Source organism: Mobula birostris, chromosome 18 (assembly GCF_030028105.1).
Source record: "Mobula birostris isolate sMobBir1 chromosome 18, sMobBir1.hap1, whole genome shotgun sequence".
In the NCBI taxonomy this organism is placed as follows: Eukaryota; Metazoa; Chordata; class Chondrichthyes; order Myliobatiformes; family Myliobatidae; genus Mobula; species Mobula birostris.
In genome coordinates this window covers 58,931,174-58,948,376 of record NC_092387.1, presented here as the reverse complement: position 1 = coordinate 58,948,376, position 17,203 = coordinate 58,931,174, and the positions used below count along the sequence as shown (strand labels likewise).

The window sequence follows — 17,203 nt, the reverse complement described above, 5'->3', positions numbered from 1 at the left end:
ATTCAGCCCATCGTGTCTATGATGACTAACAAATACCTTTCTACTCTAATCCCATTTACCAGCACATTCATGAAGCAATACAACAGACTTCAGCTGGTCCCTCTAACCCCTTCCCTATTCCTGTACTTGTCCAAGTGCCTTTTGAATGTCCTTACTGCACCTGCCTAAACCATTTCTTTGAGAGCTCATTCCAGGTGCAGTTCCGCAGGGACTAGACCGGCCGAAGGGCCTTTTTCTCTGGTCTATACTGATCATCATCTGTGTGTAAATGTTGCCTCTCAAGTCCCTATTAAGTCTCTCTCCTCCCACGTTAAACCGTGTAGTTCTTGATTCCCCAACCCTGGGGGAAAGACTGTGCATGTTCACCTTTTCTATGCCCCTCGTGATTTTACACACGTTCACTAGGTTACGACTGAAGAGCAGCCAGTTTTCCATTACCGCCCGCCCCAGCCACTTCCAAGTTTAAGGGTACATAAACATCTCTAAGCAAATTAAATGAGTTGTGGATGAACAGCTGGCGGGAGAATCTGTTGTTGCTTTTTCCGGCGCTTGGGGTTAAAGCGTTGAAAATACAAACTTTTAACAAATCATGCCAACAAACAGCTTTTTAGTGGAAGATAGAGCAGCTGTGTTTGGAAACGAATGCGACGCAGCCCCGATAGGAATGACCCCACATCTCACTCCATCAGATGTGTGCGAATAATTTAGGGGGGAGAAAACCTTCGGTTATCTGAAAGCGTGCAGAAACATAATTCACCGCATTTTGCATTTCCGTAGCAATCTTCACTACCCTAAGTTGGTTCAAGATCTCATAAGCTTGTCAGGCACTGACTCTCTATAGTTCACAATAAAACTGGACGCGATCGAGGCGAAGAGGAATTAGCAAGAGAGCAGTTTCCGTAGAGCTAGCAGGGGCCGGCTGGGCAGAATATCCTTCCACATCCGTGACTCCGATTCAATGAATTCTGTTTGAGCATTGTAGTTACACTGTATCGATTGCAAATTTCAGAAAAGGAGAGAGTGGGTGTTTGAGACACAAATTACAATGGCCTCTCACGTAAAAAGTAAGTCACGGCATACGAGTCCCGACCTGAAACCTTAACTCTGTTTCTCTCTCCACACATGCTGCCTGATCTGCTGGGCTTTCTGTTTTTATTGGAGGTTTCTTGCATCTGTGTTAAAAATCCATCTGCATTTTAATGCTTCAGATCTTCGGTAATTCCTGAGCATCGGAGCTGGAGGCGGACAAAAATAAGGAATTCGGTTTCAAGTTCAAGTGTAAATTTGATTGTCATTCATGTGCATACAGCTAAACGAAAAAGTGTTCCTCCAAGTGTAAAACAGCATAGACAGTCACATGCGGCACACTTCATATGTATTGCTATGATAGCACTACAGTCACGAAATAATAATAGTACAATTCCCCGAGTGTCATGGCCTGAAGAATTCATTCAAACCCTTTTGAAGATGAAAATCAGAAGTCGAGAGAGAAAATGAAAACAACTTTAAACAATAAAATCATTTACATATCGAAAAGAAAATGCAGGGACACTCGGCAGATTGGGTAGCGTCTGTGGAGAGAGAAATAGGCTTCTCCTTTCAGGTTGAGGACTTCCTTCCAGCACGCCAATGCTGCCTGGCCTGCTGAGTATTTTCAATACATTCTGACTTTATTTCAGGTTTCCAGCATCTGCAAGTTTTTTTTTAATTTTCAAAAAACTTTTGCACTGTATCATACCTTAATCTTTGCACTAATTTTGGCAGAAGAGTGTGGAAGGGAGGAATTGAATTCGAAAATGGTGACCTGGCAATCCTTTAACTGTGTTAGAAAAGCTGAACTGTATTTGAATTTACACCCAGTGGCCACTTTATTAGTAGGTACACCTGTAATTTTGTTTGTTAGTGCAATATCTAATCGGCCAATCATTTGACAGCAACTCAATGCATAAAAGCATCTAGACATGGTCAAGAAGTTCAGTTGTTGTTCAGACCAAACATCAAAATGGGGAAGTAATGTGATCTAAGTGACTTTAACCGTAGAATGATTGTGTCAGAATATCTCAGAAACTGCTGGTCTCCTGGGACTTTGACATACACAACAACCTTTAGACTTTATAGAGAATGGTGCGAAAATTTTAAAAAAAATCCAGAGAGAGGCAGTCTGTGGCGAAAATGTCTTGTTAATGAGAGAGGTCAGAGGAGAATGACCAGACTGGTTGAAGCTGACAGGAAGGTGATAATAACTCAAATAACTACAATAACCAACAGTGGTGTGCTGAAGAGCATCTCTGAACGCGCACCACGTCGTACCTTGAAGAGGATTGGCTATAGCAACGGAAGACCACAAATAAACACAAACAGTGTATGTCGCTGAGGATTAAAAAATATTAAAGTGTCAATATAAGTATTTCTCCACCATATGTTTTGTGTCAACTGATTTTTTTCAGTAATCTTATGCAGCCCCGAACCAGGTTGATTTCACAGTAGTTGGGAATGGATAGCAATTGGACACAAAGAATTTTTTGCCCAGACATCTTCAGATAAAATGGTCGAGGAGGAGGGTGAACACAGTTGAATAAAATTTTTCTTTTATCTTACACAGCACTGGATAATAACATTTACAGTATTTCAAACGATTTCGCGATTAAAAAGGACAATTACATACCAGTGTGTTTGATTTCATTTTCTTCGCTCATTCGCTTAAAATAGAAGGTATTTCGATATCCCCCGGAGTAAAATTTGCTTCGATTGGATTTTATAAACCGTTTTGAATATATGTTACGAAGATTAAAATATTAAGTGAACACGGAAGAGAATGCGGATGCTGGAATCTACGGCAAATTATTTTTGCATTAAAATATTAAAGTTTGATCTATATAAACTCAACATGTGTGTGCGTGTGTGATCTCTTTACAGAATACATGTACTTAAAATTCTAGATGGCGGTGCATTTATATGTCTGTGTATTTGTGTGCACGTTTAGATTTTGATACGTGTTAATGAACATGTACAAAAATGTATCTGTAGGTGGGTAGAATTTGGCTATGTACGATACATTTAATCTGAGCGTCTGTTTTATGTATTTAAGCAGCTAGTTGCCGTACCGGCTCCTTTTTGTTTATCGTCCATGACCACGTTTCACCGGGTCGGATAGCAATTAGACCTCCGATTTGTAACAGATTTTATACCCAGATCCCAGCGGCCAACTCGGACGTGCTCCAAATCGAGTCGGTGGATTGAATTGAAAGCCGCATTTTATTATAAGTGAAGATTTGGGATCGGAATGTCGAGAATTAAACATTTTCCTCTTCGAAAGCAGGTTTGAATAAATTGACATTCTCGGGGGGAAAATACTCACATTTCATCATAAACACGCAGCCAGCTCCCGGGTTCAGTCTAGTTTCTTTTCCCTCTCTACTTTGCCTTCATTTTACCTGCAGACAATAGTGTTAATATTTGGCTGATAGGGCACATTTGTATTTCTAACTGGATACAACGACTAGAGAGAAACAGGGCGTCACTGCTCGGAACTGTTGCATGCATCTCATTTGGCTGGTGAGATGGCAAAACGTTCCCTCAATTAACTCATGAACACCATTACATCTAAAGCACGCATGCAATGGTTTGAATTAACTCTTTAATTTCGTTCGGAGGTGGGTTTCAAACAGGTTCAGACATTTCAATTCAGTTTCCTAATCTTCCCAAGGAAAGCAAAAACAGGCTCAAAACTCATCCCCTAATCCCAGAGATAAATTAGTCTTAACTTTAGAAATGTCCCCTTTAATACCGCTATCATCGAGTTACCTTTTTGTTAAGCCTTTATCGATTATGCCAAAATGGAGGCGAAAATTCCTCACAGTAACATTTTATTGTAACTCCGAATGCTTCAGTCTTTGAAGTACTGATGGGTTGTATTAGATTAATTCATCTTTAGCCTTTCGCCTAAGTATTCCCTTAAATACGCGTGTGGTACTGAGATTGTTCAGAAGAAACGCAGCGAGATTGTGTCGGTTCCCAGTGGGTGTGTCCGGCTGCCCCGGGGTACTAACAATGGACCGAGCCTCGGATTTAGTTTAACAAGAAGAAAGCTGGCACCCGGCCAATTTTATTCACACTTGTCCCCCTCTTCCCCGCCCCACTTCTCCCGAACAAGTTGTCAAATTCCGGCCGCCGATCGGTCGCGGGACGCCGCTGGTCACCCGGAGGGGTAGGAGGGCGGGGACGGGCGGCCCAACCCGAGCGACGGTGAAATTCCGGCATCGAACCGGGGAAAGAGGGCATGTCTACAATCAACTACCCCCCTAACTTCTCCCCCATCCTTTCAGCAGATTTCGAAGTAAGAATACGGTGACATTGTCCGAAACAAGGCGGACATTTTATAAATTATATTGGAGCCAATTATATATATATATATATATATATACACACACATACATACATATAAACTCTTTAAACACTTACGTATCTGTGTCGGTCTCTCTATTTCTAAACTTGCACCCCTCTCTCTTTCACTGTATCTCTATCCATCTATTTATCCCTCTCTCCATCAAAATATCTGCCCTCTCTATCTATATATTCCTCCAAGCACTTACACTATTTCTGATCGTATGTAAGATTCAGCTATCTGCATAAATGATCTCTATCCTCTACCTGTCGATCTAATGAACCTGGATTTGCCGTGCACATACCGGCTGCGAGAGGCCGGCGTGGTCGGTCGCACTGCCGTGGGTGTCGGCGTCGTGTGGGGTGCCTTCTGTCCCTTTCTGTCCCCTGACCTTCTCTCAGCTCCGACTCGGCTCTCGGAGTCCCGATAATGGGAAAACTTCAACTATTTTTTGCGGGCGTGCAACAAATGGGGTTTTAAAATCATGCTGTTGTGTTAAATATTGAGCAGATCGCCCACGGGGAGTAGATTATAGAACTCGGACGTCAGGACCTGCCTCTGCATTAAGGTATTACATCGGGTTTTCTGTTCATCCGCGAGATGATGCTTGTCCATCCCTCACAGTTACAGCTTCTCACGAGCATTTATACTCTCTCCATCACTCAGTCTTCCCTTCACGCTGCTCTCTCACTCCTTCCATACTCTCCTCCTCTCACAAGTTCACAGTTTCTACATCTCACACTATTCACACTCTCTTCCTTTCACACACTCACCCTGTCACGCCCATTTACACGCTCTCCTTCTCACTTTCACGCTCTCTCCCTCTCACGCTCTCTCGCTGTCAGCCTTTCACACTCTCCCTCTCACACCCTTTCACACTCTCTCTCACACTCTCTCCCTTTCACATACTCTCTCACATTCTCTCCTCTCACTTTCACACGCTCTCCCTCTCACGCTCTCTCCCTCTCCCACTCTCTCCCTCTCACACCCTTTCACACTCTCTCTCTCACTCTCTCTCGCTCTCACACCCTTTCACACTCTCTCTCACATTCTCTCCTCTCACTTTCACACTCTCTCCCTCTTACACCCTTGCGCACTCTCCCCTCACACGTTTCACACCCCCTTTTACACCGTCACCCTTTCAACCTCTCTCTCTCACACTCTCGCCATCTTACACCTTTGACACTCCTTTTCAAACTCTCTCTCACACTCTCTCCCTTTCACCGGTTTATTCTCCCACACGCAGCCCCGCTATCTCACATTCCTCCCCTTTCCTCTCGCTCACCTCTCCCCACACAGCCTTTCACCCTCGCGCATTCCTTCTGTCTGTCTCCATCACTCCTGAATGCTTTTGCTCTAAAGAGGAGGCGCGGTACCTGGGAGAAGTTGCGCGTCCTCGTGATTGTCGGGAGCGCGCTCGGACATCCCTGGCAAAATCTGTCAGCTCAAGCACGGGCGTGCGTCCATCTGCAAACCTCCCCTCCCAAAAAAAAAAGCGGCGAAAATGCTGTTTGGACCCGACACGACCCCTGCAAGAAGCGAGCTCCCACTCTCCGGTCTAGAGCAGCTGGAACCTTCCGCCAACGTCTCGCCACTTTTATCCAGAAACGTGTAAATTACGGGGCCAAAGTCCAACGGCGTTCGGGTGTGTTCGGACTTCCAAAGCAACTATAGATTATCAATCTCATCATCTAAAAGGTAAGATAAAAATTAAATTAATTCCCGTTTAACTCATGGGTAATAGTAACACCAACTATAATATACATGCAAGAGTTTACAAAACACAAGCCCTTATTAATGTAAATAGAACCAAGGGGGAAAGTCGGCTGGAATTCAGTTTTGCAATTTAGAATATCATTGTGCTTACAGCAATCTCTCCCACAGAGATGCAGACATCTGAAATGCATATACGCATCTCAAAACGACGTTTTAATTAATATTTTATGCTGCAAATAATCCACACGTCTAAATCAGAATTATCAACGAAATGTCTCGATTGTGGAATGAATTCGGTTTAATGCCGGCGTCTGATAAATCAGAAATGCATCGTAAATCCTCAAAATCGGGATCGTAAATCTTTAAGATCCTCAGAATTAGATGCCAAACATTACCTCGATTGCAATTATCTGACGCAGCCGGCACGGAGGCCGTTTCATTTTGGAATGGAGCGCGATGTAATTTAACAGTCTGTCAATCTCCCTTTGATAACTCTCATTCCTTACACGAAATGCTAGATTGTTTGAAATCGCATTCTCTTCAAAACACGCGGAGTTGCAAATCAGAGTTCCCTAACTGAAAATGCAAGCAGTCTAGCTCATAGTTCCAAATATGAATACTGTTGCAGAGACAAAATTTGTATTAACAACCCTGGCTGTAATTGTTAAAGAACTTTGATTCTCGGATTAACATGGCCGAATTCCTCACTTGGCATTTATTTTTATTTCCCGATGGGGAAAGGAATGCAGTATAAAAAATATTTGATTCTTGTAGTTTGTTGGGTCAGAAGATTGAATTTATTGCATGCTAATTTTGAGAATGTTTAGAACATCTAAATTCAAAGCTTACATTTCAATGAATGGGTAAATAGATTAGTTTGATTTAATAAAGTTAGAATCAAGTTTCTATACTGCGAGTTTCTATAGAATTTCTATAGTTGCGAGTGAATAGCTTTCGGAGTGTGAGAATTCCTGTGCGGTGTGTGTGTGTGTGTGTGTGTGTGTCTGTAAGTATGTGTGCGTGTGTGTCTGTGTATGTGTCTGACTGTGTGTGTGTGTGTGTGTGTGCATGTGTGTGTGTGTGTCTGTAAGTATGTGTGTCTGTGTATGTGTCTGACTATATATGTCTGTGTGTGTGTGTGTGTGTGTGTGTGTGTCTGCGTGTGTGTGTATGTGTGTCTGTGTGTCTGTAAGTGTGTGTGTCTGTGCATGTCTGTAAGTGTCTGTGTGCGTGTGTGTGTATGTCTGTAAGTATGTGTGCGTGTCTGTGTATGTGTCTGTGTCTCTGTGCATGTGTGTGTGTGTCTGTAAGTATGTGTGCGTGTGTGTCTGTGTATGTGTCTGACTATAAGTGTGTGTGTGTGTGTGTGTGTGTGTGTGTGTGTGTGGTGTGTGCGTGCGTGCGCAGAACCCGTGTTGAGCACGGGACGTCGCGTGTGTTTTAATTAGATGTCATCACCTATTATTGCCGGGCTGATGAGATGCTTCCCGGGAACCGGCTGCTTCTTGGCTCCAGTTCCTCGGAGAGACGTGGGACAGCCTCCTTCAGAAAAAAAAACACCACAGGCTGAAGGAAATATCCGAATTAAATTTTGATGGAGTGAAATAAGGAGACTGTATCCCACGGGCCGGGGTCCACGGATTTAAGGTAACCAGTTTGGCGAAGGGGAATTGTTAGAGAGGGCGGCGGGAGGCATGAGGGAAATTAATGCGGAAATCAGTGTGTGGGTGTATGGGCGGGATGGATGTGGGACTAATCAGAGAGGGCCCATGGAGGGAACGCCCCAGATGGACCGAATGGCCGACAAGCAGAGGAAGTATTGAACAGGGCAGTCAGCGTCAATGGAGAGAGAGAGGGAAAGTGTTAATATTCTAGCATAGTGACTTTTAATCCTGAAACATTGTGTCTCCTTCTCTCTCCTCCAACGCTGCCTGACCTGGTGAGTATTTCCAACACCACCTGTTTCTATTCCAGATGTCCAGTCCCCGTGTTTTGGTTTTAGGGTTGGGGCGAGATGTGCATTGAAAAAACACGTTGTCGCCGTCTGTGTGTGTTTGTGTGATTTCTTTTCCCAGGGAGGAGATGATGGCAGACGGATTGGTGTTGCTGGGAGCCTGGTGCCTGGCTGGCTTCTGGAGCCCGGTCCACGCCTGTCCCGAGCTGTGCGTTTGCCAGGACAAATACTCTCACCAGTTCGCCGACTGCGCCTACAAGAACTTCGCTTCCGTTCCCGACGGCTTGCCCCAGAACGTGACCACCCTCAGCCTCTCGGCAAACAAGATCAAGTCGCTGCTCCGGAATTCCTTCGTCCAGGTGCCTCAAGTCACTTCCCTCTGGCTGGCGCACAATGAAATCTCCACTATCGAGGAGGGAACGCTGGCGCCACTGTCGCAGCTCAGAAACCTGGACATCAGCCACAACCAGATCGCGCGGTTCCCCTGGCAGGACTTGTATAACCTCACCGATCTGCAGCTCCTGAAGATGAACAATAACCTCCTGTTCGGGCTGCCCAGGGACGCTTTGTCCACCCTGAGGGACCTGCGCTCCCTCCGCATCAACAGTAACCGTTTCCGCACCTTCGAGGAGGGCACCTTCGATTCGCTCACCTCGCTGTCCCACCTACAGATCTACAGTAACCCCTTCTCCTGTAACTGCCGACTGGAGTGGCTTAAGGACTGGATCCAGCAGGCGCTTATCTCCATCCCGGAGAAGCAGGACATCAAGTGCTCGGAGCCGCCCGAGCTGAAAGGGACGGCGGTGATGGACCTACCCCCGCTGCAGTGCTCGGCGCCCTCGGTCTACCTCAGCTACCAGGGCAGCAAGGACAAGGCGGGCTTCTTCGAGGGCCAGACGCTCACCGTGCATTGTAACTCCACGGGCAACCCCCTTCCCCAGATCAGGTGGAAGGTGCAGACGGCCAACAGAGAGGTCGAGCTGAACGAGGCGAAGGTGAGAGAGGAGGGGAGGGAGTTGGTGGCTGGGAAGGAAGACCAGGGGCGGCTGGTGGTCCTTAAGAATGGTACCCTCGTTATCCCCCGCCTGACCAAGTACGAAGAAGGACTCTACACCTGCCTGGCCACAAACCTCGTGGGGAACAACGAGTCCTCTCTGGAAGTGGTCCTCAGTCCCACATCGAAGCGTGGCCCCGTTTACACTAAGGAGCCCGCTCTGAGCCCCAGCACCACCCAGAGGCCGCATGTCAAAGTCAGCGCCGCCGGTCTGCCCAGCCTGCAAGGGATGGTCGGGAGCCCGGACCCGACCATGGGCACCCCTCCGACCTGGGCACCCGCGCCAAGCACGCCGGACGCCCAGAGCTGCGTGAGGAGAGAGGGAAGCCGTTACATCTCCAACCACGCCTTCAACCAGAGCTCCCAAATGAAGCAGCACACTTTCGACTTCGGAGTGATCGCCCTGGAGGTGAGCGAGAACGACGCCAGGGTACAACTGACCCCCTTTCAGAGCTCGCCGACAGTCAGAAGGCCGCAGATGCTGTACCTGTGCAGGGGCCAGGGAGCGGACGGCGCGTCTGTGGTCCAGTGGTCCATGATCGAGACTGGGGTCAACTCCTACCGCTTCCAGAACCTGAGGCCGGGTTCCAACTACACCCTCTGCTTTACCTACACGGGCCTGGATTGCCAAGTTCAGGTGATCTTTACCACCAGGAGGAAGATTCCATCGCTGCTGATCATGATCGTGGTCAGTTGTTTCCTCCTAGGCTTGGCCACCGTCCCTTTGCTGGGAGCGACCTGTTGTCACCTCATGTACAAATACCAGGGCAAGACCTACAAGTTGATCATGAAGGCACAGGCGCCGGGGAAAGTGGGGAAGGATGCGACCAGCCCGTTCGAGGCCGCCGCCTCCTCTCTGCATGCTTCGGCCCAGGACTACGAGCCCAGCGAGGCAGGCGGGGCGAGCCTGGAGGCCGAGTCTCACGCCAAAGGCAACCAGGACGAATTTGAGATCTGCTCCGAGTACAGCGACCGTCTGCCGCTCGGCGCCGAAGCTGTGGACATAAATCAGGAGATCAACGGGAATTATAGGCGGCCCATGCGCTGACCCTCGAGGCAGAGGAGCAGACGCCCCGAGTCCAACCAACTCCAGCCGAAATAATATTTTAAAAGCCCCCGTTTCCTCTACAAAACTCTGGACCTCCACATGGCCGAACGGCCGTGGTTTTTGTTACGATATCAGAATCCTGCTGTTGATTTTTTTTTAAAAAAGCACACACACACAACACTGTTCGGGAATTAGGAGCAGTTAGGTCCAATTCCCAGTTCAAGGATGCGGGGGTAATGGAGAATACGTACGATCAGCTTTCGTGAACTAGTCTTTGTCAGAGAAAAACATAAGGTGCTTGGTTAATACTCCATTGTCGACCCTTGTACAGTTCCTTGGGAAGTACTGTATGTCTTCACTACGACCCTCCCTCCTCCTGCATTGATGTAGTGACGCTAATGTGTGTATCTCTCGGTGTTTACCAGTGCAATGTCCGTCCACTACACCGTCCACTGCAGATAGCACACTCCATGCCAACAGCTCCCGGCCCCCGTGTTATGTTCGGAAATTAGTCTGTGTAAATGGAAGTAGTGTTTGGTGTGTATACGGAGTGCATTAATGGGACCGGCCACTCCCTGGGGTGTACGAGGGTATCGTCTTCGGTGTCGCTGTCGAGCTGTGGGGCCATTGGTGTGTGTATGAGAGAAAGAGAGAGAGAGAGAGAGAGAGAGATTGAGATTGAGATTGAGATTGAGATTGAGATTGAGATTGAGATTGAGATTGAGAGATTTTGAAACCCCGGCCAACCACCTGTCCTGCCCGCCTTTGACTCACCCTTCGATATGCTTTATCTCTGTATTCAATACATTAAAACAAAAACATAAAAGTTTATTTGGAACTAGTTGGAAATTTTCCTTGACAGAAAGAAATTGAGTTTGTTCCTGAGTGCGAGTCTTATTGGGATTAAGCCGTGGAGCCTGACAACTCCTCACGTCAAGTCCTCTGTACTACCTCCCTGTTCCTTTCTAATCGACTCCAACCTCTCTGGGTCCAAGCGCGCTCTCCCTCTTTCTATTCCCTGTAAGGGGCTTCACTCAGTCCCGGCATGTCCTTCCACAGAATTGCGGCTTGGAAACATTCCGCTTCCCGAAGATGTGCATTCCGTTTAACGATCACATTGTAGTCTGGGAGTTTGGAGTGACAGAGCAATACAATACGGAAGCAGGTCCTTCTGCTCAACCGGTCATTGCCGCACCAAGATGCTCCTCCAAGCCCCGTTTACCCGCGTGTTACCTGCAACCTTTTCCTATCCACGTACCTATTCAAATGCCTTTTACGCGTTGTTGATGTTCACTTCGTCTGGCAGCTCGTTCCATACTGGGTCACAGCTAACCATTTAAGTATTTTTTTTTACCAGCGCGGACACTATCTGTTGGTACCGATGGGTTCACGATCACCCTCGTTTAGAATCAGGATCAAGGTCACCGACCCATGTCGTGAAAATTGTCGTTTTGTGATAGTACAGTGCGAAATAAACAAAATTACTATATAGTCATAACTAAAATAAATAGTTCAAAAGTGTGCAGCGTTCATGGACCGTTCATACATTTGATGGCCAAAGGGAAGGAGTTTCTAAAAAACTTTGACGGTGAAATTTGCATTAAGTCCCACCTAAATTAACAGAAGTAGTAATATTTGGCATCAATATAAAATTACTGTATTTACGGTATGCATTTCAAGGTGGATTTCATTTTTCAGCATTTTACTTGTCGCCTACCATTTATAAAGCATCCAAAAGCCGGGGACTGGGCTAACATTATCCCAGTTAAGGAACCGGAAAAAATTTTAGTACATTACTTGATGGTGACTTGAGTGCGAAATAGATTAAAGGAGAAATGTTGGATGGGGCGTCACACACAGGATCCTTATGGAGAGTAGATTAAAAGCCTTTAAGGACAGTTGCAGTCAGTGCTCAGGAGCGGCGGCCATGTGCCTTTCGCCCGCCGCTGGTCTCTGTGCGGTCTCCTCCACCCAGGCTTCACTGCAAGTTAGATTTATCCCAGCCTCCCGGCGGGAGAAACGCAGAAGCATTCAGGACTGCCGAGCAAAATCGGGGTATGAGAGGTATTGCAAAGAAACTGGTCCTTCGGCCCAACTACACCGAACCGACCATCAACATCCCCATATTCCCAATCAATTCTCCCCGATTCTACCCACAGCTACACACCAGGGGAGAAATTTACAGCAGCCAATTAACACGCGACTGGTGTCCGGATTTATTTATTTCCTTATTTAGAGATACAGCACGGTGACAGGCCTTCCCAGCACATCGAGACCAATGACACCGATGGGACTAATTAACCGCCTAACCCCCGTACGTCTTTGGACTGTGGGAGGAAACGGGAGCGCCCGGAGGAAACCCACTGGGTGACGGGGAAACTCCTTTTAGACGGTGGCAGGAACTGAACCCGCTGACGCTGCCGTAGCCCTGCACCACCCATCTTCTTAACTTTATAACCTCTTCCTGCTGACAAAGTAGGGCGTTTGGCCTCGGCTGATTATCAAACTACAGAGATACAGAAAGAAAACCCTGTCCCTTCGCCAGTGGCCGTGACCGCTCAGCCCCCAAAATGAAAATCAACCCCTTTCAGCATAGTACTGGTCTCTCCACTATTCAATCACCACCATCTCTGTATTACACTGAATCACCGCCCTACGTAACTGCACATGGTTCAAAGTAAATTTAGTATGCAAGTACATATATGTCACCATATACTACCCCGAAGTTCATTTTGTTGTGGGCATTCACGATAGAACAACAAATACAACAGAATCAATGAAAAACTACTGGCATACAATGAATGGGAGACAAAACTGTGTAAATACAAACAGACAAACAAATACTTATATAAATAAATAATATCGAGAACATGAGTCCTCGGGAGTCTGTGGAATGAGCTCAGGACTGAGGTGAGTGAAGTTATCCGCGCTAGTTCTGGAGGCTGATGGTTGGAATGGGTTTAATTCGTCACCACAGGAGAACAGAGAGCAAGGCTTCAATTAACCCATGTACAGTAAAGACAGCTCGCCAGTTGACCGTACTAATGGCTTCACTAAATGCATTCAGTGACTTCTCTAAATGTATGCAGTGCCCCACCCGACTGTGCGGAGTGTTGCCGCGAGTCAGAGGAGAGCTGGCGTGACCAGTCATTTCCATTTAAATAGGTTTGAAAGATTCTCTACAAGGATTTAAATGCAGCAGGTCAGAACCATCAGAATTATATTATTCTGAGAACATGGTTAGGGCTCGCCCGCGAGAAGTGCTAGGCGGGGATTGGGGTGTGTGGGCTGAGGAAGGGCGATGTCAGAGGTAGTTTTTATTTATTGAGACAGAGTCCAAAATAGACCCTTCCGGCCTTTCAAGCCACGCCCAGCAAGCCCACGATTTCATCTGAGCCAAATCACGGGACAATTTACAATTTACAACGGAGTACCCAGAGAAAATCCGCGCGTTCACGGGGAGAACGTACACACTCCTCACGGGCAGAGGCGGGAATTAAACCTGGGTCACCTGTACCGTAAAGCCTAGTGCTAACCACTACGGTACTATGCCGCCTTTTTTAAACATACATACGGAGAATGGTTGATACGTGGGGAGTACTGCCGGCGTGGTGAAGTCAGGTACCTCGGAGACATTTAAGAGACCTAGACATAGATGAAATATAAAAAAAACACGATTTGGAAAGATTAGTTTTATTTGCCACATGCATATTGAAACAGGCTCCCTCGGGGCCCCAGTCCGTTTGTAAAACATCTAACAGCCTGGGGCTGGGTTAACGTTGTCCTAGTTAAAGAACCGTAACATTTTTCGTACTTTTCGTAATGGTGACTTCAGTATGAAATGGACTCAAGGAGGGATGTTGCCCGGGACGTCACACGAACAGCCTTCAGGCAGAGACATTGGCTTCCAACCTCGAGTTCTCCATTTCCCGGGCTTCTACCTCTGGTCTCATCGCTTTGGGTCTTTCTGCTGGAAGAACTGAGTGGGTGAAGCAACATTCCAAACCGCTGAATTATACACAGCTGGTCCTCCTCACCTTGCCACCAAAGACCCGCAGGATCACCAAGAAGAACCCACATTAAGTTAGGGAAATGTGCAGGTATGTGCGGAGCCAGAACAAGGAACCTTCAACTCGGTTAAAAGCTCATGCAGTGAATTCATTGAGTTTAAGGCAGCGGTAAGATAAGAGATTGTGAAGCCCAATTTCTCCTATTGGGGCTGAAAGAATGAGTTTTAATGGTAGGAGGCAGAGTAGTGTAGGGGTTAGCAGGTCGCTTTACAGCAGTGTCTGATCCTGGTTCGATTCCCGCGGCTGTCCGTACATTCTCCCCGTGACGGCATGGATTGCCTCCAGCTGTTCCTGTTTCTCCCCACATCGCAAAGACGTATGGGTTTGAGCTAGTGAGATGCGGAAATGGCATGTTGGCACGAGAACTATGGCAACACTTGCGGACTGATTTGATCCAAACACATTTCACTATATGTGTTTCGATGTACATGACAAATGAAGTTAATCTTTTAGTCAATGCCAATTGCACATAAATCTCATTTTTGATTGTAGAATAGCAAGAGGAAACAAAAATACAAAATCTTCTAGTAACTGCTGCCTCTCTCTTCCTGATCATGGGTACACGGATGTCAGGGGTACGGAGGTTTATAGTCTTAGTGCAGGTCAATAGGAGCAGGCCGTTTGAATAGATCGGCATAGACTGGATCTGTTTCTGTGCTGTACTTTTCTATGACTATGATCCATCTTGCCCCCCTCCCCTCATCATCCTTTCCTCCCCCACCCACACACACACCTTCCAAATTCCCCCTCTTTAATCAATCCTCCACCTTCCTCTATCAGATTCTATCTTCCACCTTTTCTCACTTCCCAGCTTCTATCATTCCCACTTACACTCCTCATCCATCTGCCCACCAAACCCCCTTCCACCCCTCTCCTCCCAGCTCTTGTTCCACCCACTTCCATCTTTCTTTTTATGCTTTCTATCTGTCCATCCCTCCCTCCCCCCAAACTGTAGGGCCAGATGAAAGGTTTTGACAGTCCATTTCCCTCCACAGATATTGAGTTACCCACCGAGGTCCTCTCTGATTTTATGTCTTACTCCCACTGTGCCCATTGCAGTTCGTCTCCGAAGAAAATTATGAGTAACAGCTTAAGTGATAAAGTAAACAATTTAAGCCATTAACCTTAGATGACATTAAGTGGCAGGACTGTACATAAACAAATGGAACAACTGCTTTTACATTTATTTGGCAAATGAACCAGATTGGTCCTAAACTCTCAACACTTCCCAAACTGAGAATTCAAGCACTGAACCCTCCCCTATCAACATGAGCTGACATTAACCATTCATTGTACAAACACTTAATTTGGAATTGAAGGGCACAGTAATCCCACTTCCCCTTCCCTTTCCTGCAGTCTTTTTTGTTCTTTTTGCTTCACAGAACCTGAATTTTAGTTGTAAATGGAAATTGGCCTGGGAGGAATGAACGTTTGGCAGATAACTACAAAAATGTTGCTCTCCAGAACAAATGCCACACATCTGACTGGAGGAGGACTTTAAATTCCTCACATGATAAAATATTATATCTTTATACCCTGCCTGGTTCTACAAGTGTTCACACATCTGCAGAGTTTAATGTTATAAAGATTAACTTTACATCACAGGTACATCAAAACAGTGAAATGTGTTGTGTGCATCCACGACCAACAGTAAGGATGTTCTGGGGGCTGACTTGAAGAGTGGTCATGTTTCTGGCACCAACAAGATATTCCCACAACATACTAATTTGGAATGTGTGAGGGAGCTGGAGCAGTCAGAGGAAACCCATGTGGTCACAGGGCGAACACAAACTCCCTACCAGCTGCAGTGGGATTTGAACCCCAATTGCTGGCACTGTAAGCATTACACTAACTTATGCTGCCCTATTATTCAACAATGAGATATGGCATACAATCCTTGGCTAGTCATTATATTAAAACATTCTGTAGGTTTTCACAACTTCACAGAAGATTATGTTGATTGAAAGAGTTCTCATTTGTCAAATCTTTGCAGCCATAAAACAGTCAAACCTAATTTTCACCAAACCCCTTCCTTGGAAAGTACCAAAGGTGTGCACTAACACATAATACACAGCTCCAGTTTCTGAAGTACAATTCCAAATGAAGTCAATAGATCTGAAGTACAGGAAAATTTAAATCAGCCATTTAGCACAGGAACAAGAACAAATCACCATTCCAGGAAGCAAACCTATTGGCGGGGTTTCAAGCAGCATCAGCTTTTGGAACTTAAATATCAGCAGCAGATGAGGCCATGCTAAATGCAATGCTTAAACCCTCTGATATTCTTTCAGATCCAGCTCCAGGCCCAGCAAAAGAGAGTTAGCTGGGATTGTTCCCACCTTTAAGCAATGGTGTTTTGTACCTCGAACTACATTTGCCATTGGTTGTCCGTCAGATATGACAATGACGGGAAACGTGAGCAGGATAGGTATTTTTTTTTTAAAAAAAGGGGAAAGCATTGGGACAGTTTCACTCTCAAACTCAGAAGTCTGGGTCCAGTGGTATGAGTAGTCATCACATTTGGGGTCTTCCTTGGCTGCAGTGGATGGCCACGTCTTCTTCTGTGCCTCCTCATGCCCTTCACTCTCTATGGTGCATTGCAGAGCTGCCTTCCTGACTGTTGGATCTCACTGTTAATCTCAGCTGTCCAGTCCCCCAGAGCTGACTTGTCCCCATCTCACCAGGGTCCAAGGCTTCTGGCAATTCTCACCTGGCTTAGCCTGTCAAAGGGGAGTACTGGGGTGTGGTTGCTGTTACATGCAAACAGTATAAAGTTTTTGGAAAGAACGCTTAGTGACATCTCTAAATTAAATACACCCGAGACAAGTCACATATCGTGGACAATCCACGTGCATCAATTCTCACTGTAAGAAGAACAATTTACAGGAACTAAATTGTTTTAAGTGTTGAATGGGACAGGAGACCATATCATTGGCAACAGATATAGGGATTAAACTTATCTCCACATGCCAGTTTA

At 46.2% G+C, this 17,203-nt stretch overlaps 1 protein-coding gene across 3 annotated transcripts; it reads left to right on the top strand.

Moving 5' to 3' along the window:
• The first annotated feature begins 5,329 nt into the window (after positions 1–5,329).
• On the top strand, positions 5,330–11,123 carry islr2 (immunoglobulin superfamily containing leucine-rich repeat 2). 3 transcript variants are annotated; one of them, XM_072282036.1, is made up of 2 exons: positions 5,330–6,082; positions 8,176–11,123. In XM_072282036.1, the coding sequence occupies exon 2, from the start codon at positions 8,183–8,185 to the stop codon at positions 10,154–10,156; it is 1,974 nt and encodes a 657-aa protein (XP_072138137.1). In that variant the 5' UTR covers positions 5,330–6,082; positions 8,176–8,182; the 3' UTR covers positions 10,157–11,123. The 3 variants fall into 3 exon arrangements, with proteins under 3 accessions (XP_072138137.1, XP_072138136.1, XP_072138138.1); XM_072282035.1 differs by having other exon boundaries at positions 7,616–11,123; XM_072282037.1 differs by lacking the exon at positions 5,330–6,082 and adding an exon at positions 6,293–7,747.
• Positions 11,124–17,203: the final 6,080 nt, after the last annotated feature.

What these genes read in the sequence shown, in the direction of transcription:
- islr2 (XM_072282036.1), top strand. Translation starts at nt 8,183, where the DNA reads ATGATGGCAGACGGATTGGTGTTGCTGGGAGCCTGGTGCCTGGCTGGC.